Here is an 18,141-nt window from a genome sequence, read left to right as displayed (position 1 = left end):
AGGATTGGAAAATATAAATGTTCCCATTCTTCTGTTCACCAACAATTCAAAATTACTGGCAAAAATCATGAGATCTACATGAGATTCAGTGAGGTCACAGAGAGAATGAAATAGAAGGAAAAATACATGTAAAAGATAGCAGTTGGGTATGATCAGATGAATAGGAAGAAATATTGCGTGAAAAGGGTAAATGGCGAAGTAAGTAAATATGTGGATGATTTTGTATCTAACTCTCTTTGTATGTTTGCAAGAGATGGTAGGATAGGAAAAAGATCAACATGTGTGTAAATACTGAGAACAGATTGTCATTAGGTAGATATGCCAAGTCTTCAAGGCTGAAAACATGGAAGAGAGGCTATTCCTACCTTGTCAAATCAATCCAGCTTCTTTCTGTACCTCTGGATTCCCTTTTGTTGCAATATGATCGATGTTACACAGCAAGATATTTGTGAAGACTTTCAATATTCAAGTGGCCAAGCAAATTTTCATCTTTATTTCAATTCTATTATTTAAGAATTGAGACTTTGGCAAGCTCTGAAATTACAGAAGGCAATCAAATTAAACATAAGGCATCATGAATTATATTCATAGATGTAATTTGGTGAAAGGAGTTCACATACCTTCACTAATTGTTGAGTACTGCTGAAGTGTGGAGTCTTGTACAAAAAGGAATCTACATCTTACTTCTTAAGAAGTAAGATTTAGCAGGAGCAACACTGATAAAAAATAAGCCTAAAGTGAGAAAATGTGAGGTAATTAGATATTTTCAATGGTGAAGGAGAAGAAAACATGTTTGAATGTATGTTTCAACACAGGGTTATGAAACCTTCTCTCATAAAATGTAACAGAAATGTTTGCACTTTGTTTGAAATGACCAAAGCATCACCATGCAATTCTACCTCCAATTTCTAGTCCTTTCATTTTCAAACTAAAATAGCAGTTGGCAAAATTTTGAATGATGGCTCCCTTAGTCTCCGGAGATTCTCATAGACTACCAAATGATAGCCATGGTTCCCTTAGGACACTATGTAATTAAGTTCATAGAATGAGGAAATACAAAATGGAAGTCATTGTATATATTTGATGATAGTAGTACAAATAAGTGATTGGCATAAAAACGAAAAAAAAAACTCAAAATGGATTTAGTAAAAGATTGAAAATAATTACATATTTAGACCCAGAAAAGTATTCATGCAGAAGCCATTTATCCAACCAAGGTCTAGATATTATGCTTAAAACATTTTTGTTTCTTCCTCTTTGTTTTAACTTCCTTGGGTAATTGTGTAGCTCACCATCAGAGATGATGCACATTGTGAGAACCACTAGTCTAATGAAATTCCCATGGAATCTAGGAATATTTCATTATAAAATTTGAAGTGAATACTAATTTTCAACTCAACTCAGACCATTCCTTTCCTTAAGCTTTATAGAAACATTTTTTTTATTACAGAAATTCTAGATTGTGCCATTGAAAAAACTTAAAGAAGGTAAAATCTGTCCAAATGGCAGACCTAATTCAGGATGTTACTCAATAAGAAACTTCCTTTTTTCATCATTTTTCAAGTCCTGCTATGAGATACGCTCGGTTTTTACTCCCCTTCTTGTCTATGTTCAGTTCCTCTGGTAACCAGCAATTCACACATCTGAACAAATCCAACTCTATAGTGGGTGAATATAGTAGATTCTACTCTATAGTAGATTCATATCCAACTTTCTTACCTCTCAAACCAACATTTATGTTGTTTGTTGATTATCCTTGGGTTGCGTTGGTTACCAGACGGGTTGTTTTGACAACCCATCAAAAAGAGGTGAATGAAAGATTTTTGAGCTGTATAATTTCACACACCAAAATTGTATTGGTGCTTTAAATTTTTTCAACTTCTTCCAACATAAGGAATACATATTAATCATCATGAAAATCTACAATTTAAGGCAAATTAAAAATCATATATTAGCTAGACATTGCAAGATGATTCATTACAGCAATTAGTTTAATTATTGAAATATTATTTATAGTTACCCTGCGAAGTAATTATTCATGATGATAATATGGTAATAACCTCATGGACTTAAAAATTTCTAAGAGAATTAAGAGAGCCCAAGAAAATGAGTTCTGTTGCAAGCAGCTTTATGAATTCCAATGGCTTTATGGATTCCAATGGTTATTAAAGATATAAATAAATAAATATATATATATATATATATATATATATATATATATACACACATTCAAACACGAAATCCCGCCAAACGGCGAATAAATACTCATATATACAGAAACATTTGTTAGTATGTAAACCTTTATTAACACTAAATTTTAGAGGTCTACTTTTATCTCTACCCATAAGAATCTATCATTCATCTGTTCTGTAGTCACTCCCTACCCTCTTCCCCAGTTTCCCATTTAGTGCTACTGCTACTCCACTCCGACTATCCTTTCACCAGTGTTAATTGTGTCTTTAACTATCAATCAAGTAACTCTCACCTAACTATACACCAACCTAACATATCTCCTCTCTACATTTTCCAACTTTTTTGCTTCTAATATATCCCCAAAATGTTATGTACTTATTCTGATGCACAGTTCTCTTCTTGAGTTTTCCTTTTCCACAGGTGCAAGCTCAGCTGTTTACAGAATTCATCTGATAGTAAATGAGGAGTCCTTTCCGCCTTGTACCAGTCCTAATAGTGTGATCCCATTGGTGCCAAGATTCAATTTCCCTTTTTTACGGTTCATTTAATTGTGAAGTGCAAAGGAATTGGGATGGTTTCCTATTGACTTCCTGGATATGGTGTTTTGTATCAGGACATGTATCTTCACAGTATAGAGGAGTGGACTCTACATAAAGTACCTTTAGCTCCTACTCTTCAACATATTTGGCATGGGTCACTCTACTAGAAGCAATTATCATTGCACCAGGCAGAGGAGTCCTGGAGGCCACCAGGACATAAAAACCTTTCCATCATGTCAAGGTTACTACTGAGGGGTGAATCTTGGTTACTACTGAAGGAATAGTCTATGGAAGGGAGAATCCCATTTTCATGGTACACAATGATTTTAGGGAAACAAAACAATTCAAGTAACCTGGCATGTTCTGTGTTATGGTAACAGTTTACAGTTATACTTTGAGCATGTGTCCTATCTATATAAAGAATTTTAAATACCTTATCACACACATAAAATATTACTCAATAATGTTTATTCCATGGCATTCAGGTACTGAATGTAGGCAAATATCATTGACTGTACGCCAATCGAGAATGTCAGTAACTTTGCTATCTACGGAATATTCTCATTCTTGCCTTTCCAAATGATATTTCTTGCCTCATGCCTTCCAAAAATACATATTTCTTGCTATTCAGCTTGATGTCCCACTGACTCATATGCACATGCAACAACAACATATTCTTTATTTTTTCAAAAAATACTATGCTTAGCATTGTGAATTTTAAAAACAGCACACTACAGAAGGCAAGAACAATGACTGTGGCTTTGAACAATTTTTTTCAAAGTGATCCAAATGACTAGCGGGTGAAATGTGTAAAATATTCCAAAACACTAAGCTTTATTGAAATGTGAGGCTTTTCAAATGCTCGATTCACATTTCAATGCTGGCATAGTTGAAAAGCACATTTCTAATTAACTTCTTGAAATTCAGGTTAGTGATCATTGACTAAAGAACAGTTGTCAATAGAAAATGAAAACAATATCATAAATTCTCAATTTAATCTTATGGTTTGGGAGCTTAATTTCTTTAGCTTTCGGTTAGTTTTAGTTTAACTAGCTTTTTTTTGCGCAAATCATTAATATTCTTTATTCAACTTACCTTTCCTTTTAATTCATCCATGTTTATGAACACCACAGACAATATGCATTTATTTATTTTGCTTCTTTCTTAATATGTTGACAAGATATTTAAAAGAGGCTGAGGCCAGTTTACCTCCACCTAACACAAATTGCTAAACAACTGAGTTTGATTCTGAAAAATGTTCATCCTCCATGGGTTTGATATTTTGCACATTATTTTTCTACCCCTGTTTTCATTCTTATATACCCTGGAAAATACAAATTGAAAAAGAAACCTAAGGATCAAATTGGCATACAATTTCACGTAACTTTCCCTGTAAGGCTTCTCATTACTCTAATGCTAAAATATAGACAATTTTATAATATTGAGGATGAGAGGCCATTGAAGAACTTCTATTTGTGAAAATAAACTGGATGGTTTAAGTCTCCTCATGGGGAAAACTTTCTCAAAAAGTTTAGAAAACACCTCAACAGCCAGGATTTTATCATGGTGATGAACGATCCTGGTTGAAGTGAGGTTGGTAGTAGTAGATTTAGGGGAGGTGACCAACATCTGAGGTAATGTGTGCCATTAGGGATGGATGGGAATGAAGGAAAGGTGGAAAGAAAACTGGCATCAGCATTAGCCAACCCTTAACAAAGAGCACCAAGGGGTTCACAGTTTAACATCCCATCCGGTGGAAAGCATGATCACTTAAAGTTCTCTCCAGAAAACACCTCAAGAAGGGAACCGGATACCACTGAAAAAATCTGCTGCCTCCTGGAGGCAAATGTGGACTCTCAGGGTGGGAAGCCAGTATGCTTAACCACCTTAACATCCCGATCCCTTGGCTGAAGTGATCTAAGGTATAAATGACAATGTATACTTATACCTTTGAAAAGCATTAAATATCAAAGTAAAAGCACCGAGCAGAATTTAAAGCAGGTTCCAGGGACATCATGTCTCCTTCTGGCATGACATTATGAGAAACCTTCTGGACTCATAAAGATTGTTGTCTTAATTAAAAAATCATAATCAAAAATATTGTGATTCACATTATTTGGATGTATTGTAAAATTTCAAAATAAAAACCTGATGGTAGTATAAAAAGAAAAGTGACTAGTTTCTTTGTTTAATCAATACATGTATTTATTAAAATGTTGTGTGTATACATACTTGTAAAAAAATATATGATAAAATGCAAAACTGCATAATGAACAAAAGCAAAAAACAATAAAGCCACAGAAAAGGTGAAAGAACAAAAAGTATTCATTGACAATGGTCAAAGCACTAAAATATCATTTGGTACAATCCTGCTTGAGATTATACAGAGATTTAAACACGTATAGTGATAGAAATAATTTTACATGCTTGCTATTCTAACCTCACATAGCAAATTTTAAGGATAAGTCCAGGCAACAACTTAGGTTCTCTGAACAGTGATGAAAATTTGACTTGATAGATGGTAGGGAGCAATGCTTCCACTATACATTGTTGGCAAAACCAAATGGTGGTATCAAAGCATTAAATGGGTTTTACTTCAATCATCACATCTCCAAATATTTAATTATGTTCATTTTCTGTCATAATTACAGTGCCATGCCATAAAATTTTGATGAGTTGGTGTTACCATGAGAGTTGGGTTACCAACCATATTCAAGTCTTTGAGATTTTCATCAAGGGAAGTCACAAGTACACACTGGATAATAATATTTATAATTGATAGCACCCAAGATATTTTATTTGCATTTTGATTACTCAACCAAACTTAGCAAAAATGGGACATTGTGAACTATTTATTTTAAAAGATAAGTATTGATACCACAAATGTGCAATCATTTTTTTTAATATCATGACCACTATTTTTGTATGCGATTGTATATTAATAATCTATATATGTACTAATCATGATGTAGATTGTAGAAAAATGTTTTGATTTTCTTGTTATCTAATAATCTAACTAATCTATATGTAATCTATAACTTCAAACTTTTTCATTGATAAACTTAGTTTAGGATGGGTGGCCTTACTTTCTGTGCTTAGTCTATGTCATGCAAAAACAAGTTAACCTGCATCTATACCCAGGTTCTAATTAACTGTACTCCTGCCATTGAAAATTTTCCCTTATTAGTCAATGTAAATAACAATTCGCATTTCCTTGCAACCAAATGATTATATTAGTGGGTTTCTTAAGACAATCTACTCACAAAAATCCATTAACTTGATTAAGAAAATAAACAATATATTAATAAACTAGTCTGTTGTAGGAAATTGCAAAATAGTGTTCAGGTCAAATCCTATAAATACCAAATTATTATTATAGAGATGGAGTGGATAACATGGTTCAATTACGTAAGGGGTTTTGGTAATATTATATTGTTTTTTTACCAACATAAAAACATACAGAGGGGCTAAAAACAAGACAAAAGGAATGCAAGGTCAACTTTCAGTGATACAAAACTGTTGGATTCAGGTTGAGAAATATTTCACCATAAACAAAGAAAACTGAAAATATACCATCAGTTTTTGATAGCTGAATAGATATTGGAGTCCTTCAGGAGATATGGATGTTTTGCAAAATATGCATCGCTACCTTCAACTTATTGAGGAAATACACCGAGCAGATGAATGAAAAATGTTATTACTTTCAATTTTTGATGTGAAACTTTACACTTTTTTAATGAATGGGTGGGAAAATTTCATAAAGGCATCCAATTCTCATTAATTCAATAATTATTTTGAAGTTTTTTAAGCCTAAGCATTATCCAGTCAAGGCAAATGATTTTTACACTCTGAAATTGTTGCATTGAAATGCACATTAGCGGATGACTCCGTTAAAAGTTACTGTTGCGGCATCTCCCGCAGTTTCTTTGGAATTTGTCTAAGCATTATGCCAAAAATTCCACCCTTAGAGTGAGCTTAGGAGATTGGGTGCATTTTCCTGCAGCCCATGTTGAGTCCACAGTCAGTTGCCATGAGCCATAAGATATATGCAGAAGCTAATGTGAAAATAAGTTAAAAGGAAACCCTGGAACAATTATGTTGACATTCTCATTGGAACCTTTACGACTGAAATTCACACAGTATCGCTGTGGTATTCATTTGCCTTTAATGCACGAGTAGCTATGAATGTAGTCAAATGAAAATAAGTTTAAACTAAGAAGATTGTCTATCTATATATGTACATCCAAGTATGACTTCCACCTTCATATTCTACCAAGGAAGGAACTCAATAACATTTGAGGAGAAATAAAGAGTTTTGAGGAAAAGAGATAAAATTTAATAGCCATTATAATCCAATACCTGAATTGTTGGCCCCAGTGCCCTATCACCATTAATCTTGAAACTGATACGTACTGTGTACAAACCATCTCAAATTTGCCTTGTGTAGGTAAGAAATGCTTATCCCTGATCTTTTTGTAATACTAATATCCAATTTAATCTGTTTAATCTAATCAGTGACACAGTAAGGGTGATGGGATTGGAGGAGAAGACTGAATTAAATCTGAATGAGTGAGAAAATTATGTGAGAATGAAACTGATGGCATTCAACCAAAAAATCATGGATATCCTGTCATCAGCAGTATGCTGTACCCTGTTAATATTTCTAACTCAAATCAAGGAGTCATTTGTTAAACATTTGGCATATTTTTAAGGGTTGGTCCCATAGAATTCCAATAATTTTTGGGGAGAACCATAGATTAGATGACTAGAATCATCAGCTTTAAAAATTTTTAGAAAGAAACTAAAAAATGAAAAACAATGTTAGAAACTTAATCACAAATAAAATACAATGTCAGGAAAAAATAATGATATATAAAAGATTAATAATTCTTTCATATTTTTTGGTTAAGATTTGTAACATTTTCTCATATTTCTTTTTGTATGACACTACAGAATAAGGATTTTGTGCTTATAACATCATGTTCAGGAGGTCATTATTTATAAGACCACACTTAAAGATTTCTAAAAGGTTGAATGTTATCATTTACAGAATGTTATCAGGTATATAATACCTAAGTATATAGAAGAGTTATAGTAATTGCCATAGCCAACGAGGGAGTTGTGCACCAACCCCTCAACAAAAATATTATGTTGGTTCTGCATGTAAGTAAAATTGTCAGTTTGAGTGAAATTTAATCATATATTAATATACATTTTGGAGCAGAGGCAATTTGATGTAAATGGGAGGGATGCAGTGGTTGCCTTGTGTGGGAATGAGGGCCTGTGGATGGGAAAGAGAAGGTTGGATGAAAAATGAGAGGAGAAGATGGTGTTTGGCAGGTGTTGATAACTTTAGAGAGGCAAATGTGAGACAGTGATCAGTTGAGTGTAGAACTGGAGATGAAGTCATTAGATCTTTAGGATTGGAAAGAAAATCTCACTGTGATCATTTCCAGCTTTTTCTCAGCATTTCATGTACAAAGCAAGTTTAACATACTTGTTGTGTCTCCTTCGACACTCAACTAGCCAAAGATATTCAACCCCACTAAATTTAACATCAAAAGTCAGCCGTTCTTGACAATATACACACAAGGTCGGACTTTGGATTTTGAGAAGGTAACTCTGTCTCTCAACTCCTCCCACTCTTGCATCTACATATGTCACTCCTATCCTATCTAATTTTTAAATTTGATGTTTTTCTTCAAATTAAATTGATGCAAGTACTGAACAGACTACCCATTTTTGTACGGGAGCAAATGAGTACTGAAATAAGCAATTATGCTACTACAAAACAAAATATGCAATGCAACCTTAATACTCAGGAAACAAATTTGCAAAGACTCCATGCAAAGTCAAGGATATATGAAATGCAAACATGAAATTAATATAAGTTTGCAGGATGAAAATAATAAATACCTTTTAGGAGGCATACATTTGGGCCTTTCCAAGCTTTTTGAGGAAGATGTTCATCCCTTGCAAGAATCACTTAATCATAGCAAGTTACCTCCTAACATCAATTGTAGCCCATAGTCACCTAGCACCTGAATAGTGGCATTCAACCAAAAACTTCAAAATTGAAATCGCAAATCAGTAAGCTCCTCATGCTCTTTGACCCACTTGTCAGCTTTGGTATTCAACTCTGGACTGAATTCCGATCTCCATGTCCCACTTTTACCTGCAAAGCAACTCATGTTGAATAATTATATCCTAATAAATACAGTAAAAATGAAACATACAAATCATACATGTACAGATCTATAAAATATACCTTGTCTAATAAATCCTGGTTCCCCCTCTCGCACCATTCCCTGTAAGTGATATGCTGCCTGCATCATGGAAGGATTTTTACGGAAGCTTTCAATTCTTAAATGATCAAGCAACTTATTCACTTCTTCCTTCGAAACAGTTTTGTTTAAGAATGTGGCAGTTTTATACACAACTGATTCCATATCCTATATTTCAATCACAATGGTAAAAAAAATCAAGGGTGACATTAGTATTATTCAAATTGTTATGTTAAGGATTAATGGTTACGGTAAGAGTTAATGCTCTACATAATATAAGTATTTTTATCAGTGTATTTATCATAAAATCACCTTAATCATATCTTCATAGAACAAAAATAGCATGTTGGGATGATCTCTTTGCTTCCATGCTTCATCAACATGGCTCCAAAATGGTGCCCACAGAACTAAAGAATAATAATTTCTTTATTTTGATAATTGCATTTCTACAGAAATAAAAAGAAAAATGTTAACTTTTTCTTACCTAAATCTCTTTCGAAGAGGTTCCAAAATTCATCAAAATCTCTTTCAAAACCTATATCTTTCAAAAGCCTGTTTTGATAGTAAAGTGATACAGCAACATCCTTAGGGTTTCTGGCAACATACACCACCTAATGCAATACACAGGGTATTTCAATAAAATGTGTATATTAGACTTCAATAAACTGATGCTACCTTAGGAGAACATACTTTTGGATGAGTGATTAATATTTCTAAATATTTTACACATTATTAAATTGTAGTAATAGCACTACTAAATTTATTTATGAATGGTTATTATGAAATTCCACGAGAATAATAAACCAATGGACTAAAGTTATTCAATCAAAAGTAACAAAGGATCTTATTCCCTAATTAAATTTCACAGGAGCTTTTTCTCTCGCAAATCTAGTGTACAAACGTTTATCCCTTCCAGTCAAGAAATACAGTTTTCTCAATTAAATTGGAATTATTTCTTGAGAATTCTATAGCAGAAAACTTTTCCCGATAACAAAACCTCAAGTTAGACTCTAACGATAACAGAGAACATTGGTTAATTCTTAACATAATGCTCATTGCAGAGAGCACTTAAAGTTAAATGCCAATCACAGAAAACAAAAAAATATACATATAGGACAGAAAATGCTTGGTCTATTCCAGTATCTAGGATGGGTGCAATAACAATGAACAAGAACTTGATTCTGGGAGAGATCCAGATCCAACTCATTTCAATTTAAAGATTTTCCAATACCCAACCAAAATTGTGCAGGACCATTGTATCCTAGTGGGCAGAGGCATTTTGCTACTGACTGGAAAGTAGTGGTTTGATTCTCATTCACTTCAAATACCCCCACCTTTACCCAAGTTGTTCTTTTCTGGGCAATTGATCTTTCTGGCCGGCAGAAACTACAGTAATAACAAAGAAAGGGACTATTTGTGAATTTCGCAAGCCTTGTGGCATAGAATGCAGTAAGGTCTACCCTCAGCTATCATAACCAACCTTTGGGTGGATAACTGCAGTTTTGGTCAACCAAATGCGAAACCTAAAAAATGCTGAAGTTGTATTTGGAATAAATGAATTATCAGAATCACCTTGCAAGTATCCAAAAGCCTGGAAGGTAATAAACTCATTGGCAAATGAGACTTAAGCAGCCGAGGAGATTTCATCTTCTGAGCTGTTTCATAACCAGGAGTAAACCTATTTCTGAAAGCTTCTTCCCCTTTCTGGTCCAATTTATTTTTTTGAATGATTTCCTTTTTGAACTCTTCACATGTTATTGTACTCAAGCTGTTTAAATATAAATTCCATTAGTGAAGTATCAATAATAATAACAATAGTAAAATAAATGAATCCATATTCATGATGGAATAATAAAATGTACCTTTTTATATAAATGTTCACAATACATATTTTATTCAAATTATCTGACCATAGCAATAGCATTACCAGCTCTATTAATAAATGGCAATTATTGAATGCCATGAGAATAATAGGTCACAGTCACCCAGTAAATTCTTACTTCCACCATTTCAGAGAGAGTAGAAATCAAAGATGTAAACACAAGTTCAGTTTCATACTTCATGTATAATTTTTTCATGCACATTTTAGAGTACTCAACCCATAGTAGTAGTTGTATTTAGGGGAGGCGAACAATAGCTGAGGTCATTTGCGCCATTAGGGATGGACAGGAAAGGATAGAGGGTGGTCAGAAACCAGGCGTCAGCATTAGCCTACTCCTTATGAAAGGTGCCAAGGGGTCTGAAGCTTAACGTCCCATATGATGGAAAACGAACTCACTCAAAGTGCCCTCCACAAAGCACCTCAAGTAGGGATCGAGATACCACTGAAAAATATTCAGCACCACCGGGATTTGAACCAAGGCCCCCTGGATGGGAAGCCAGTATGATAGCCACCACACCATCTCCATCCCCTCCCAAACCGTAAAATCCCACTTAAGGCATTAATTGGCTGCATAAATCTTTGGCCAGGTTTAGTATCTTTACTGAGTAAATAATTGTATTTACAACATAAGTACAAGTATAATAATAATAATTGTTTGTTGGTTCCCCATTTTGCAAAGTACCTATCTACATTCAAACACTCATTCACAGGAATTGGGAGGGGGAAATACAGCCACCCTATTTTCAACAAGGTGGTTTGCTTTATAAAAACACTATCATTAATAGGGATTATTTTAAACTAGATATATTATTTGCAGTCTTCATGACAAAAGGGGGAAGTATTGTTTCATCCAAAGGAAAATTGCTTACAAAGTGTATTGAATTCAATCAGTATTGGACAAACCCATTAATTTTTCCATGTATATAATATTTTCAGTTTGCAAACAACCAGGTCATAGCCTTAGCATCTTACTCAAATAAGGAATTACTTCATGCCTTAAGTACTCGCAAATGTTTTATATACTTACTCAATAAATGGAAACCTTTCAACAATTTTAACCCTGCGAGCTGTTTCATAGTCAAAGTCATTCTTTAACAACCACAGCAACTCTTGGGTTAGGGTAGTACCTAAAAGGCAAATTATTAATTATGTTTACTGACTTTGAAAGTCTTTAATGATTCAAAAAATGCATGTCTGTTTGCAATACTTAGTTATTAAGTAATAAACTTTTGCAGATACTCATGCACCAAAACAGCTGCATTTCGGTCACATCTTCAGCTCAAGCAGTAAAATACTTTTGGAAGACTTCAGGAAAAAAATTTAATCTATTAGGATACATAGACAAATGGTAAACCTCTAATTTTCCTTTTCCAGTGCTTCAACTAAATAAAAGATACGCACAAGGAAAAACACTAGCATGAATAGCTGGGACGTAATATAGAGATAGGTACTTCAAGTCAAATGGATAGAAAGCCTCCAACTCAATGAATGTAAACAACAGTCAACAAACATCACATTAAACTGAGATTTACATTTTGAGTACTCATTTACCACAAAATCATCATGATTTTAGAAATAATCACAAACTCTGGAATAACCACAGTAGACTTTTATTAAGCAGGACATCAAAGTCATTAAAGCATCAAGCTAGAGGGATGAAGAAACTGGTGGATAACAGAATAGCTGCAACAGACAAATCCTTATGCTACTTACACATGATGAATTTATTTACAGTTATTTTTGTATTTAACTTAAGTCAACACCATTTAACCATGCCATTTCTTTTTTTAGGGTTTATCAATTTTCCTTAAAGTATATCAGTATTTTTTCTCTCATATAAACGACATTTATTGGGTTATCTTATTTCCTAATTTTCTTATAGTATTTGTTACTAAGGTATTTTGTCAATCCCTGATAACATGTTTTCCCATTTGTCACTGGAATATCAAATAAAACCGGACCATGGGATCAAGTTGAAGGGTTTCCATTAATACCAAAAATGAAACTCATAAAAGATATCCTGAAATGTCCATTGGGATAGTTCAAGATTTTCCATTTCTAATTTCATATTTTGAATGGAATCTTTCATTTGTCTAAATGAATCTTTTTAAGAGAAAAATATTATATAAATGAAAATTAAATTGAAGATGAACTGCAGCTAAACTTCTAATTTAAACTTACCTATATAACTAGAGTGAAGAGGCTTGCGATATATATTTTCTACTACTGTATTTCATTGCAATTTATGACTAAAAGTGGATGATAGCATATACCTTACCCAATTTTCATTAACTGTAATACTGATGTCAGCAAGATGAAAAACAATGATTTTTAACAGCAACTGTACATAATTTTCTAGATAACTTGGCATCTTAAGTCACAGCACAACTCAAGAGCAACATTAAAAATTCCAACAAACAACACTATTTATGTCCAAGGAGGGATTCAGACTCACAGCCTGCACCAGATGGGTCCTTTCTTTTTGGGCAAATAGGAATGATAAATGGTAAAATCCAGCATCACTTGAAACCTAATTGATACCAAATACTTCTTATCTCCTAAAAAATTAACATGTTTTAAAAAGACCACCACCTTCCTTTAACTACGATGAACATTTTCATCCTTAAATCTGCTGGTAGTTTAAAGGTAGCCCTGCTCACCATTGCCTCCTCTAGCAATTACATATGCTCAGACATTTAACCTACTTCTTTCTTTGTCTCCCTCCATATCCAATCCAATTCCCTTTCTACTTTACTTCACCAAAATCTGTTGGGCAGCCATTTCATAATCATGTCTTTCAAATAATGATGCCTTTGCCATCAACACTACTCTATTAATTCGACTTTTTATCTCCCCTTTTCCCTATTCTTCTATCATTCTCCTAAGATACATTTTATTTCTCACACATACACCCTTCCTCTATCCTCATTTTCCTTTAAACACACATCCCTACCCCAGTGACATGATATCTAACATTGCTCTGATATTGATGCAAGAGCTAAAAACATCAAGCCATAAGTTCTCATCATCAAAGGATTCTCGGGGAAGCAGTTAAGTTCTGTGAACCATCATTCACCCTTTTGATCTGAAATTCTCCCTTATCTCATTGAACAATTAATGGCCATTGAGAAACCCACCTATTTAAACTCACAGCCTGAAGGTTACCAACCACATGCATTTTTGGGAAAATCACCCTGATTAATAATAATTAGCAATTACAGCATTATTCCAAACATAGATGCTTCATCAGAAAAATATTCCCCTATTTCAGAATGCTTATTTGTGGATATAGACTACTACCCTTTGCTTGAAACAATATTGTCACATTCACAGAAAAGGGATAGGACAAGGCCAAATATCATGAATATATTAAAACATAGGTAATACATTGAGGGAAATTTGTTAAATATAACTGTAGAGAGAAAAAAAAATCTTTGACATATTGATATGGTGGGGCATGGCATGATAAATTGGGTCGGTCTAACAGTATAACTGCAAGCATAAATGCACAGTAATACTGCAAGCATCATTTTAGCACAGGGATCATTTGGATTTGTATCCAATGCATTATTTTTTTTTGAAGACGGCTAGTACTATGAAAGTTTGACATTGCGACATTCTTTGACATGTAACGTTCTTTACTCTTCGTATTATTTCATGTAATGATTTATCTGATTTTTATTTTTGGTTAGTTCAATTAATTTCCTTCTGCAAACAATTACTTGCAAATTGAATGCAATTTAGACGGTTAACTTATAACAACCCAATTTTAAATTGTCGACAGATATAATTTTTTCTCAATTTGATCAGAAAGAAATTGGCTAAAGTGTAATTCAAAGGTTGGCCAGGCCAAAATCTTTTGATATCCAATTGAAATGACCTGTGGTGCTCAATCCAACATCATTCATACGATGATTGCTTGCTTTCAACCTTTCCACAGTTATTTTAATGGAAATAAATAAAATTCTACCTGATCTAGGAAAAGTGACAATCCATGTGTCATCAGGTCTCAACTCCATGTGATAAAATCCTGCCGCTTGCCTTTTATACTCCGAGCTTAAAAGGTAATTCTTCGGACCAACATGGAGAAATCCTTCCCTTTGCCCAGTAAATAAAGTCATCAATTCCTTATTTATTTCATTTGGTACGTCTTTGATGTCAAACGGAAGATCCATCTGGAAACATTTAGTTACCTAATTTACTCTATGCACAATTTTAAAGGTAATGATTGCATGCGATCATTTCTTTATTCCAAGGCACCATTTGAATGCACTTAATTTACCTATTCCGTTACAAATACAGTATGGAAGCTGAGGTTAATTCAAACGTAAGGCATAGGAACAATATAAAATAAAGATTCAACAAAACTGTTTAAAATAAGTAACCATTGAGCGTACAATATATCTTACTGGTAAGATAATATAAGATATATTTATACTTTTGTAAGTATTTAAGTAAAATATTAATGAATACGACTCGAAATTTACCTTATCTCGACCTAACATACCTCCAAATCACGCACGGACTGCGATTACATAATAATCCACAAACCAAAATAAAAACCAGTTCACCACATTAAAAAAGATACAAGTCAAATGTCGTCCAACTTGCAAGATATTCAGGATAATGCAAAACTCAATGGCAATCAGGCAAAGTCAAAACTCGGACTATAACAGCATTAATAACAGAACATGCAGAGACGATTAGACAAATGACTTCTAACTACCGATCCGATTATCGTTCACAACCAACGACTTTATTCAAAGCGCTTTAATCGGACTACTATTTCAACTAAGAAACCATAGGAATTGGATGTCTGGTTTTTGCTCTAGAGATAAAATTAACTTCTGGAAAGCAGGATTGGCATTATTTAGTTTTTAACCGAAGTCCATAAATTTTCGGTCATCGCAAAATACTCACTTTTAAGCGCTGAGAAATCAAACATTTATAAATGTTGGATGGGTGATGAACGAATGAAAAGTAAACACAAACATAATTCAGTAGTAGTTCTGAAGAGATTTAAAATACACCGCCATCAGCGGAAACAGAGACACAGCGTATGGCAGACTGTTGTGTCCACTAGTTGCGATAAGGTGGGCATGCGAATGTGCGCGGGGACGCAAAACAATATGTCTAAACGAAATTTTCTTCAAGCCAGTTCGATAAATACAACAGAAAAAAATGGTCAGATCTTTCCCATCATACTCTGAATTAAGCAACATATTAAAAATATGTCCATAAATATTAAGCGGGAAATTTGGAGGTAGTATCTGCGCATTTCTTCCAATAAATGATCCCCACTCCCCTTACCTACTAGGATTTCAAACTGCTCGCGGTCCCGTAGTTTTTTCACGACTGATGTCTACCCAAACCATGAAAAAACAGGCAATATCAACTGGGGAGTCCCAAAGAAAAGAACAATGTTTTACAAACCTCTATACACTGGATTTCACTGTTATGAGAGGTAGGTTATAGCGGCAAACAATTAAAATCATCGACATGAATGAAAAAAATGCACGAAAAATGAAATTGAGATAAGATACTAACTTGATTGCCTTGATGCTCACTAATAAATGGTTAAATGCAAAGGTGTGCTGATTAGGAATTTAAATATGGGGGACTAATAAACCTTTGTAAAATGAAAGGGCTATTAATAAGAAACAACTCTTGCCTAATATAAGAAAACTTATGCTTGGAAACCATGGGAGAAAATAAAATAAGAGAACTCTAGGAAGATACAATATATGTACTACAAGAATGAATAATCCTGCATACAAAACTTTGTAAACAAGTTATACGCAAGCAGATCGCCATTACGTTTTAAATTGAAAATACTGAAATTCATGAAATCATGAACAGGGGAATCGTCAAAGAAACACAGGTTAAAGGAACCAAGAATGACTTCAGCATTAGGGGAAAAGATCAGGAAAATACTGTAGTGTACAATATAAAAGGCAGTAAGATGGAATGAATACATTAAATGACGTTAACACATGACAAAACCAATGGCTGAACTGACACAGAAAAAAGTGACGGAAACAACCTAAGAAAGGCACAGCCATAGCAAGGAGTGAAGTTCAAGGAGCACTGAAGAACTTGAAGAAAACATGGTACCCATTGCAGAACAAGTGAGAAGTAATATAATCACTTGAAGTCAAAGGAAAAGATATGGGGAATAAATTATAGCTAACACAGGGAAATATTAAATGAAGACTATGAGATGAGTGCATACTAAGGGTAAATGGTTCTATAAATTAACTTTAAAAGTTGTGAGGAGCATCTAATTCAACACATTAGTTTGCTATGGAGTGATTGATAAATAATTTGAATTTTGAATTCTATGGTCTCGGGCTCAACTTTGTGGAGATTCATGTTCGTTTGAATGAAAATACTTTGTAACTTCCACACAATTTTTATTCGTACTACTGGTTTCAATGCATCGGCATATGGTACCTGATGATGATGCCGATGCGTTGAAACCGGTAGTACGAATAAAAATTGTGTGGAAGTGACAAAGTATTTTCATTCAAACGAATTTGTATTTTATTAATATGAATGAGTTTTATATCCGATGAGGATAATCCGGTACTCCCAAAAAATCTTTGGGAATACTGGACTGGACACGAAAAAAATGGAACAAGGTAAGCAATCTTTTGCATGAAACTAATTGTCAGCAGGCCAGATGTTTGTGGAAATAAAATACAGTAATGAGCTTCACAAGCCTGTGACAAACTCTAAAATAAATACTTCAGTAAATTAGCAGAAATCTGAAAAAAACAACAAAACATATATTCTATAAATCAAACTATACCATCATGTAAAATTGCCACTAATGAATTCCAGTGACATACCAGTTAAATGTATTAAGATCCACCCAGAAAAATGCCTCTGTTTATTTACATATTCACACAACAGCTTAAGTTCACCATTGAAATTGCTAATTATGAAAAAAGACACTTTGCTTTTCCAAATAGAACTATTTTTAAATGATAAAAAAATTTCTACGCGGAAAAGCAAAGAGTCTTCTGTCATCATAAAGGATTGCCACCATGTCACGCCTGAAATTGTGGAAATTGCTAATGTTTACCAGTAAACATATTGCAAGATTCACACTATCCAATCCCTACCCTACATAAATTCCATTAGAATATACATGAGGAAAGTCAAGCAAATTTGAAAATCACATGGTAATCTGAAAACATTTTCTCCATAAGCTTATTTAACAATAATTTATTTTACAGCA

General features: G+C 33.7%; 1 protein-coding gene across 5 annotated transcripts; it reads right to left on the bottom strand.

The window, feature by feature from the left end:
• Positions 1 to 371: 371 nt before the first annotated feature.
• On the bottom strand, positions 372 to 15,594 carry LOC139692279 (sulfotransferase 1 family member D1-like). 5 transcript variants are annotated; one of them, XR_011701725.1, is made up of 10 exons: positions 15,386 to 15,594; positions 14,869 to 15,073; positions 11,926 to 12,025; positions 10,589 to 10,784; positions 9,501 to 9,627; positions 9,329 to 9,423; positions 9,001 to 9,184; positions 8,649 to 8,907; positions 621 to 732; positions 372 to 534 (listed from the first exon to the last, which is right to left on the bottom strand). XR_011701725.1 is itself a non-coding variant. In XM_071590360.1 (8 exons), exons 1-8 carry the CDS (start codon positions 15,401 to 15,403, stop codon positions 8,801 to 8,803), a joined length of 1,032 nt encoding a protein of 343 aa, XP_071446461.1. In that variant the 5' UTR covers positions 15,404 to 15,594; the 3' UTR covers positions 4,944 to 8,800. The 5 variants fall into 5 exon arrangements, 2 of the variants coding, with proteins under 2 accessions (XP_071446461.1, XP_071446463.1); XR_011701726.1 differs by having other exon boundaries at positions 621 to 716; XR_011701727.1 differs by lacking the exons at positions 372 to 534; positions 621 to 732 and adding an exon at positions 3,850 to 4,056.
• Positions 15,595 to 18,141: the final 2,547 nt, after the last annotated feature.

Source organism: Hetaerina americana, unplaced genomic scaffold (assembly GCF_022747635.1).
Source record: "Hetaerina americana unplaced genomic scaffold, ioHetAmer1.1.p SCAF_4, whole genome shotgun sequence".
Taxonomy (NCBI): Eukaryota; Metazoa; Arthropoda; class Insecta; order Odonata; family Calopterygidae; genus Hetaerina; species Hetaerina americana.
The sequence above is the reverse complement of the archived record's forward strand: the minus strand, read 5'-3'. Positions and strand labels throughout refer to the sequence as shown.